The sequence below is a fragment of the Eufriesea mexicana genome, unplaced genomic scaffold (assembly GCF_001483705.2).
Source record: "Eufriesea mexicana isolate 0111107269 unplaced genomic scaffold, ASM148370v2 scaffold1217, whole genome shotgun sequence".
Classification (NCBI taxonomy): Eukaryota; Metazoa; Arthropoda; class Insecta; order Hymenoptera; family Apidae; genus Eufriesea; species Eufriesea mexicana.
Genome location: NW_016909323.1, coordinates 1 through 10787, shown reverse-complemented (window position 1 = coordinate 10787; position 10787 = coordinate 1). Strand labels below are relative to the sequence as shown.

Sequence of the window (10787 nt, the reverse complement as noted above, 5' to 3'; positions counted from 1 at the left end):
TGTCCAGGTCAAGTCGTAGCAGTCGGTCATTTGCATTGTCCTCCAAGGTTTCCACAAGTAGCTCGTCGTTTCACGTCCATTGACGTAGGTTGAAGCTTGCTCGGTTGCATGCCTTGATTATCTGACCTTGTAGGACTGTTGCCTCGCTATAGAAGCTGGAACACGTTAGTAAGTTATCCACATAGAGGTCTTCGCGGATCGCGGTCGCTGCTTGCGGGTATCATTCTCCCTCGTCAGCTGCGAGCTGGTGCAGCCCTTCAGTGTCTAGGAAGGGGGCGGCTGACCTGCCGCAGGTGGCGGTGTTAAGAGTACATGCTGCTATCGGCTCGCGGACATTCAGGCACCAGAGAATGTTTTGATACTCGCGGGCGTCAGGATGTCCCCATACTGGAAGGTACATTTTCTCTATATCGGCGGCCATTACGCAGGTGTGTGACCCAAAGCACAATACGATGGAGAGTAGGTCTTCCTGGACGTTTGGTCCCACCAACTGTGCGTCGAATAAAGAGCACCCGCTGGTGGTCCAGGCCGGTGCGTCGAAGACCACCCGGAATTTGGTAGTTAGGCGCGATTGCATTATTACAGCATGGTGCGGTAAGTAATATCTGTGCTTGATCGATGAATCCGTCACTAGCGACGTGTGGCCCAACACCAAATATTCGTTTAGAATGTTTTCGTGTCTGTGTCGGAGTTCCGGATTCTGACTCAATTTCTGTTCCAATGCATAGAATCGCTTTCGTGCCACTGAATAACATTCGCCGAGATCCTTCACATTGTTCTTGAATTTCAGCCGAACTGTATACCTGCGTGACACGTGGTCGCGGTTTGTTTGCGCCTTAAAATGCGCCTCATGTTCTCTGTCTTCTACTGATATTAAAGGGGATCGCGGAGTTCCTTTGACCTCCAAAAATTGCGTGAGCTGACGTTGTAACGCGTAGCGAGCTATATGACAGCGAGTGAATTGTTGACTATTTACATGTGGGAGTTTGCCTGCCATGATCCAGCCAAGTTTGGTTTTCTGTAGCGTGATTGCGTTGCCCGGAGTGGGAATCTGCCCGACGCAGAATAACTTTAAGGACACCTCGGCGCCTAGTAATGCGTCCACCTCGGACGGCAAGTTGAAGTTGGTGTTGGCTAGAGGGAGATTTTGATGTCGGTCCTATATAGCACTCGCGGTAGTAGCATTTCTGTGATTTGTGGCACGATCAAGATGGTCGCGTCGACTGTGAACGGGCTTGTAAGCGATTGAATTTGCGTTTCCACGGCTTTCCTTACGAAAGTGGTTGTTTGTGTAATTCCAGTTACTGGTACTTCTACGCGGTGATGGGGAATGCCTTGCCTATTCGAAAACCGTTCGGTAATAAGGTGGGACTGTGGCCCGGAATCGAAGAGTAACCGGCACGGTAGCTGTTTGTTTCGATTTTCCGGAAGGTAGACGACCACGATGGATAGCACAACCTCTGCGCCCCTGGGTTGCCTTGAGAGCCGAAACGTTCACTTGATGCGCTTGTTGCGTCTCGCCCGTCTGCTCCTCATGCAATAATGTATGGAGGCGTCCGTTGCAACGTCTACATTTGCTTGCCAAGCATTTTTGCACTCCGTGACCGACGCGTAAACAGTTCGTGCATAACCTTGCTCCCCTTACCAATGCAAAAGTCAGTGCTAATGTGGCATTAATCATGCTCGCGAATGCTTGTGTGAGGTGGTTGCCCTTGCAAAGGGCACATGCCATCTGGGTGATGGAATGGGCGCGTATCGTTTGTGATCTCGAGCTCGTGTTTGGTTTACGAAATGAACGAGTATTCATTATGCCAGATTTCTGAGACCCTTCGTGCCGCGAGGTTTCTAATAACTTCCGTCAGTTGTGTAGGAAGTCGAGGACGCTCCTTCTGCATTCGTTCCTCCCACAACAGTCGAGTACGGTCATCTAACTTAGGTGTTATCGCGTGTATCGTGAGCGCCTCGAGGAATGGCTAATTTAGGGCTTGTAACGCATGATAAGGTTTAGTCGCTTAATCCACCAATTCTCCTATGGAATCTGCGTTGAATCGAGTGACTGCTGGAAGGTTGAAAAGCACTTGAATCCTATTGGAATACGACGCATCGTGCGCTGTACAGCCGTTCCAACAGATTCCACGCAACCGAATATTGCGCTCTGGTTGCTTCTAATGATCCTATTCCTTCGGCAGCCATCCCGGTCGGACAGGACCGCAAATATATGAGCTTCTGCGCATCGTGGAAGCGTGGGTTGTCATGCACCGCGGCATTGAACGCGTCGCAGGAACTCGTCCATGCCTCATTACACCCCCAGATGGTTGGCCACTGCATAGTCGACAGCTTGACTTGCGGCTCCTTGTATACCGCGAGCGGTGATGCTGAATTGACCGTCGTTTAACAATCCGTCAGCGGCGGCTCTGCGTTTTGCGAGTCGAATTTAGCGACAATGTTTTAGTGCGAGACAGATTATGAAGATAGGTATCGTCGTGTTCCGCACTTTCTGTGAAACGTGACTCCAATTCCTCGTTGGACGCGGTTAATTCAAGCTTCTCCAGAGACGATTCTAGTGCTCTGTAGTCCTTTTCCATGCTTGTGATTCTGAGGCGCATTTCTCCAATTTCTTCAGCGCCATAAACATCCCATGACGGGACGCATTCTGCGAAGTGCGTTAATTTGCTTTTGAATCTAGCGCGTTTGCGAGAAAGTGAGCGCGTGTTATCGGCGGTTGCGAGTGACAATGCTAACCTGACGCAAGTTTTCGGAGGATTGATAGGATGGCGATAATCTTACGTGATGATGACCAGGCGTAGCTGCTTCGTGATGCTGAACGTTCCCCGATGGGAAAGTGGAGAAGGCCTCGAGGGGTTGAGTTTGCCCCTTGCGATGCGTGTCAAGCTTTGTCGTTCCAGGTGTCCACTGGCTCTGGAATCGGCTCAGATAATGGTTCGATGGTTCATCGCGACCGTTGCTTCAGATTCCGCGTGGAGATCCGGATGTGGATTCAAGTATGTGAATCCAGCTCAAATGACAAGTGTTGCGGATTCAAATGTTCGGATCCGGCTCCGATGGCCCACAGTGTTGCAGATTCTCTTGAGTCGAATCCGGCTCGAAGGACCAAATGTTGCGTTCCGAGCACTGCAGCACGCTCGTGGAGTTTCACATTGTTGTAAGGCCCGTTATGCTGCTGTGGCAATGCTGCTTTGGATGCCGCCAACTCTAACTTGATAGAGGTTGATCTGGTGGGTGTTCAACTGCAGAGAGTCCTACTGTAGATGACAGTCTTCTGGCAGAGTGGTTGGTAGGTCTCGAGCGATGATGCTGGTGTCGTCGTGATGGACCTTTTAGAGAGAATTCCTCGTGAATGCCCTGTTAGTAGCTTTATTGGGATCGAATGTCTTCTGATTGGTTGGTACGCTATTGGGTGTGTAAGTCAACTTCAGTGTCCTTCGGTGATGGTGGTTGTTTGAACAATTTAGGATCTGACGCCTATCGTCTAAGAGGATAATTTATCAGACCTTGTCACGGTCTATTCCAGCGGTGAGGTAGTCTTCGCTGAGCATGTGCAAGTCAAGTGGTGCTTACAGTAGAGGTATAAAGCAGGCCTACACTTGACTTGGTACATTGCGGTCCTAGGGCCGCAACAAGACATATAATTTAGAAATAGTGAAAAGGATAGCCTAATATTAATTTTAAAATGGCAATTTAACGCTACATCAAAATATAACTAATTTATAAGCAAAATAAGTTGAATTTTACTTTTGATGCTGCTTGTAACATATTTTGTCGATGTTCTTTCGAATGTAATTGGTACAGAAATATGATTTCCAAACCAAATTCTTTAAAATTGACCAAAATATAAACCTGCACATAAGCAAAATAAATTAAATTCATTTATTTGATCAGGAATTGCATCACTTTTAATACCCAACATTGAAATTCCTCCAGAATGAACTGCATCAGTTGATGAAATTAATAAAGGTAAAGAGAGTTTTATTGGAACTGCTATATAACAATATCGGTATCAAGAAGACGAAGATTATGAATTATACAACAAATCAGTACACAGGAACCAAGCTCAAAGCTATTAAATTCAGGATATCCATGTGATCTACATCATCGATGTCCAATCGACTTAATTGAAAAATGATTTAGTAAATCATGAACACAATGCAAAGATTTTAAAGACGGAAAACGAATCAATATTGAAATAATTATAGGAATAATTGTTCAATTTATTTGGATTACTTGATCCTTTGATAAATATATATGAATACGTTTATTACGAAAGATATTCAGAATCAACGAAATAGATAAGAACATATGTGTTAGTATAATTAGTGCAATAAAATTACGTAAATAAATTAAATTATCTGAATTAAGTTAATTTGAGTGTGCAAAATTGGTATATTTTATGTTAAAATTTTTAATATCAGGGTCATATTCCATATTTTAGAATTTCTATCTCGTGGCGCATTCCTATCATATTAGAATCTCATTTATTCAATTATGAAATTGTAATTTCGTTAAACAAAACACAGAGAGGAGGATTATTTGCTAATATTTCCAACGATGATTGGAAGAATTTAAATGTTAACAATCGTCTAGGCTAATATATGATCCAATATATCCAATATGTGATCCATACTTCTCAAACTTAAGGCTGTAACCACAGTCAGTGGTACTTGAATCAGATATCAAATTTGCATTTACGATTGAGACTTGCAGCTGATTCTTCAGCCTCACACTTCTCTCTGTAACCGTTTGGTTTTATTTCACCTTCACCCATGCTTCGTGACCTTAATTTATTCCTCTGTTGGCAAGCCAGTCTGATATCTCGTTGTTTATCTCATATTTTTTCAAATATGCTTGCATCGCAAGTCATATGTCTTGTTGACCTGCAATGCAATACCCAAATTATGTCTCAAATGTTCTTGTACGATCTATGTTCTTGTAAACTTCTGGGCATCTCATACCTTTGGCCATGTGCAGCAATAACTGCTTCATCTGCAGTCATCATCATTAACTCTTGCTTATCACGTCCAGATGCATTTCCACTTCTATCGTTACCCATTCCTCTGTAGCATCTTCCACGCGGAGTAATAAGACTTTTGTCTCATTATAACCTTATGTTGCATGAGCAAATCCCTAAGCAGCCAAACATTTAATTTGCCACTACGCTCATCCTCTTTATGTCACTTTTCGCCACATTTACAACAATTAACGTTACCATTTATATTGTCTCTCACTTTCCTGAAATCTTTAATGTCTTTCGTTCCTTCGTCGCATCTTCTCTTCCCCTTTCTGCCCTCTTCTTGTTTGAAAGCGTATATTACGTCTCGCAATGTTGCTCTTCTCTGGCCTTCTAGTAGTCCTACATATTGTTACTACTCTGGCATAAGGTCTTGCATGGCATACATTCCAATTACTTACCCCCTTGCATGTTTAGCAAATTCGCCGAACAGGTGTGTGAATTCTGCTGCTCTATTGATATATTCATAGATCTTTTCTACCCTTTTCCTACATATACTTGTCAATTTATACAATGCACTCACTCCCATTCCTTCTCTATCCGCAGGCATGTTCTCTACAATCAAGTGTCACACTTTGTCTACATTTTTCTCCGGATGAGATTTCAGTAACTGAGACTTACTAGTTGTCTCGATTGTCACAGTCCCGGCTACATACTTGTCATAGCCTCATGCGTTCCATACATGTAATTTCTCTTCATATTGCGATCCTCCGTCCTCTGATCGTTCATAGGAATACACGTTTATCACCCTCCTCCATAATTTCTTGCCTGGCAGGATACCCGCAATTTGTTCCAGTGAAGGCAAGTAATTGCAGTACAATTTCTGCTCCATGCGTCTGTCATCGTAACCTCACATTTGCACGAGCCTACTAAAATTCTCAACAACCCTTTCCTACAATTACGCTTTGCTATAAATTTCGTTTGGATTTACAATTAACAGGCACATATAATGCGTCCATGTATATGCTTTTTACAATTAACGGATATCGATAGTTTGGTTTAAGTTTTTCCTTCGCCCTAGACCTCCTCGCGCCTCGCACGCACCATTTTGGCCGTCGCCGTTCATCCGCATCACTAGCAAACCTAATTCTCCTTTCACGTACAATCTGTTCCCATTCGCACCACCTGAAAGCCATCTCACGCAGATAATATAAACCAATCTTCACAAATGTAATTCCTAATATAGCTGATAAAATTAGATAAAGATTATAATTAATTTTTTACTATTTAATTAAAAATTATTTCTCATAGACAATGTAGATACTAAAAAAATGAGAATAACTGAATTGTACAATGCAATTCCAATTATAAGATATCTTTGTATTCTAGTTATAATAATTGTTCATAATGAAAGTTCCGTTCAGTGATAAAGTAGTTACAATTTGGATTGATGTTTATATACATATATGAAAATAGGATCAAGGGAATGGAACAGATAGAAACAAATCTGATAAAACATGTAAATGTAGTCTAAATTTCAAAACATTTATATTATTAGTACATGATACTTTTGCTCCATGGTAAATTCTTCTGCGATTTTATATTATTATTCTACTGTTCATAATATTACTAATACTTTTATATTTGTTGAGGTAAAGGTTAAGTTATAAATTTTACGTACATACATATATATAATATTATACTGAGTTACTCATCAAAGTGATGAACCCTAAAGAAATTAACAAAGGTCAAGGTCGAAATGATACTTAATGAAGGGGAAGATTAAATATTCAAATTTTGCACTAATATATATATTTAATTTAGAAAACTGAACAATATGAGAGGATTTATATAGAAAGCACGTAAGCTAGAATATATGGTATGAAACTGTCTAATATTAATAAAATATTTTCAATGAAGGACGAAAAAAAGGTAACACCAAATATTTATTCAAACAATTCTCAATATTGTTAAAATTATATGCTCGGGATTTAAATTTGCACATATTCTGATTGGACAAGTCATTGGTTGTGTAATATTTCTAATTAGCTGAATAATTACTGACAGATTTATTCAATATGAAGGTGTGTTTGATGGCACTATATGAATAACTGGTTTGTTCATCTATTCCTTAAAGGAAAATAATTGATGTTAATCATAACGTTAATGATATTTATAAATTAAGAATTAATTGTCTAGTTGAGGTAGGAATATCATGGATATAATTGAAGAATGCAATAATGAGGTACAAATTTTTTTAAATAATAAATTATTGTGCATTCTGCAAATGTGATGTTTAAAAATTGAAATCAAATTAAAGTAAATCCGCTTGAAATTAATCAATAAAATTTAGGATAAATAAATTTCGTTCAAATACAATTAATCACTTAGGAAGTCAATTATAATTTGTCATTGGATCAAATATTTCAAACATATTTATAAAATTCAATCGCATGTTCTTTTAGTGTTACCTTTTAGTTTAAATGTAGCTTACCCATTATGTCACTTAATTTAGTTCATAAATGTATTCAATGTATTATACATAAATGGAATGGTTAATCACTAATTGTTGTTATTTGTGGGATTAATTTTCCTAAAGTGTACTTATTAATTGTGGTACATTTGATGTGTCTAATCAATTATTTAGATTAAGACATATAATTGAAGGATATTGATAATAATATTATAGTATAATATCAATTTTAAATTGACAGTGTAACGTACTTCGCAGCAGTGTACAGCACAGTGCAGTAAAGCGACGAATATCACCACACCGAACAGCACCCTGAGCACAACAGCGCTTAGCCAAGCTGACCAGGGCGCAGCAGGGCGCAAATACCACCGAAAAGCACACATTGGGGTTTTGAGGACGGCATAGCACCGAATACCAACGCTTCGGCAGCAGAGCAAGTCAAAGGGCGGAGAGAGCAGCAGAGCGCTCTTCGGCAAGGAAGGCGAAGTAATGCCAGCGCATATCACATATTATCACTGCACAGGTTGCCTGCCCTGCCGTGCTATGATGTGCCCTGTCTTGATCTGCTCTGCCGTGGCCTGAACTGGACAACTGTAGTCACACCAAACCTGACCTGCAAGCTCCACCGTGCTATGCCAGACCTGCACCGCTACGCCCTTCCCAAACCCTTCATGCCCTGCACAGACTCTCCCAGCTCTGCCCTGCCAAACCCGGCACTGAATCAAACCTACCATAGCCTAACATCCCAGCCATGCAGTGCATTATAGCAATTCCTAGTATACAATGATTCTCCCTGCTCCGACCTGTCCTGCTAGGCACGTACCCGCGAGCTCTAGTCTGTCTGCTGCGCCTTGCCTTGTCTTCCCTGCCATGCCCTGCATCGCCCTGCCCACTCTAATGTGCCATACACTGCAACAAAGCGGAGCAGAGCGCAGAAAACGACAACAGGGTACAGTAAATAGACGAACACCTCAGAGTAGCTTCTTATGACAGCACTGCACGGGATAGCACAGCCACCACTGTTGATCATATCAGAGAGCATGAGACAGCACAGCACAGCGGAGAATAACATCGAAAAGCACAGATTAGAACTGGTTCCGATAGCACCGGACCTGACAGCACCACTGCAACAACAGAGAATAACCGATCATGGTAGAGTGCAGCGAAGCGTAGAAGAAAGCAGCCAAGCGTAGAAGAGCAGAGGAATGCGCTGAGTAGCATCAAATAGCATCAAGTAACACAGACTTGCACAACGCCTCACCAATTAGCACTGCCACCAAAATAGAGCACAACAGAGGAGCGTACAGTGGAGCACAGCGCAAGATACCGAAGCTGAGCATTACGGGGTTCAATTAGAGCACATCGGAGCGATGAAGCGAACAGCAGAGCAAGTGGGAGCACATCAAAGCACAGAAGAGGGTCGAATAGCATAAATTGGCACTGCTTTTGACAGCTCAGTACCGAATAGCATTGCCATCACAGCAGAGCACTGCAGTTCCTCGAAAAGAGAACGAGAGCACAGTAGAGCTTCAAACATCATCGAGTAATGCTAATTGGCACTGCTTAGGGCAGAACCGCACTATATAGCACGTCAACCACAACGCACCACAGGAGAGCGCGTCAGAGCGCAGCAAAGAGCAGCAGAGAACAGCAGAGCATATCACATCGACTTATACACTTGATTATCACAGGTTTGGTCAGCACCGCACCGAATATCACAGATTAGCTCTGACTTGGACAGCATCGCAACGAATAACGTGGCCGCCACCGCAAAGCGCAGCCTGGCGCCGAATAGCGCCCATTACTACAGACCTGCATCGTTTAGGACAGCACTGCCACCACAGCAGGGCGCAGCAGGTAGCAACAAAATACACTAGAGCCTCTCAAAGCGCAGCAGGGGATTGCATAGCAGAGTAAATCGTTCCGTAGTACCGTATTGCACACACCAGCATTGTTTAGGTCAGGAAAGCAAAGAATATCATCGCCACCACTAGCGAGTTCTGTAGCAAACAGATATAAGAAGCAGAGGGCAACAGAAAAGGCACAGCACAGAGGAGCGCCGAATGGCCACGAATAGCACAGATTTGCACTGCATAGGAAGAACCGCTTGCTTTCCTGATCTATCCTGAAATTGCCGGAACTGCTCTGACGTGCCATGCTGTGCCCTGCGTAGCCCAGCTCTTCTCTACGCTACCCAAACCATCCTTGCCATGCCTAGCACTGAGGCAAACAAACCTATCAAACCACGATTTCCCCTGTTCTGCCCTGCCCTGCAATGCTTTGCACGACGAGCTAAAGTCTGCCTGCTCTGCCTTGCCCTACGCTGCAATACCGTGCCTCGGTACGACACGTGCTCTGTGCACTCTCTGCACTACGAGCCCCTAACGTGCCATTCAACGCAGCAGAGCGCTGCAGAGCAGAGTAGGGCACAGCATGGCACAGCAGAGCGACAAATAGCATCGAATACGGCACAACGGCACTGCTTAGAACAACACTGCACGGCGTAGTGTCGTAACCACAGCTGAGCACAACGCGGCTCAGTAGAGAGCAGCAGAGCGCATTTGATATCAGACAGAGGACAGTGTAGCGCTCAATACAAGTGATCTCTGCTGTGTTGGCAGTGGCATTCGATGCTCTGCTCTGCTCTTTTGTGCCCTGCAACTTTCTTCTACGTTCAGCTGTGGTCTACTGTGTGGGGATGCTACCCGTAATTGTGCTGTCCTGAGAAGTGTTAATGTGCGACATTCGGTGATATACATAGTTCCTCGGGTTCTGCTGTGCTGCATAGTGGTGACAGTGTTTCTCTGCCTCGAGCTGAGCTAACCTGAGCCACTCGGTGCTGTTCGGGGCACTAGTTGTCTCTACTGTGCTCTGCTATGGCAGAAGCGTTATTCGGTGGTGTTCTGTGCAATATTGCGCTAATCTGGCATATTTGCCGCTACTCCGAGCTCCACTGTACGCTGATATGCTCTGCCCTGCTTTGCTGCTCTCTGCTGAGTTCTTCGGTCCTCTGAAGTACTCTGCTGCGCTCTGCTGTGGTGCCGGTGCGATATGATGTTCCGTTGTCATAAGCAGTGCTAATTTATGCTATTCCGCCAGTGACATGCTGCCCTAGAATGTGTCATGCTGTCCTAGACTGCGCTCATGTGCGCCATTCGACGCCTTTCGATGCGATGCTGTGCTCTGAGGCATGCAACGGTCCGCTGTTGTTCTCTCGTGTAGTGGCGGCGTCATTTGTTGCAGGGTTATCCTGGCTAGTGTCTAACTGCGCAATTCGATGCTGTACAGAGCTCTACAATGCTCAGCTGCGAACTGTTGCGCTCTGCTGTTTGCTGCTGCTCTCTGCTT

The 10787-nt window shown here is 43.7% G+C and overlaps 1 protein-coding gene across 1 annotated transcript; it reads right to left on the bottom strand.

Annotated features, from left to right (window-relative positions):
* Nucleotides 1–220: 220 nt before the first annotated feature.
* Nucleotides 221–1732, bottom strand: LOC108547765 (uncharacterized). The gene is made up of 2 exons (XM_017900417.1): nucleotides 1646–1732; nucleotides 221–1159 (listed from the first exon to the last, which is right to left on the bottom strand). The coding sequence occupies exons 1-2, from the start codon at nucleotides 1730–1732 to the stop codon at nucleotides 221–223; spliced, it is 1026 nt and encodes a 341-aa protein (XP_017755906.1).
* Nucleotides 1733–10787: the final 9055 nt, after the last annotated feature.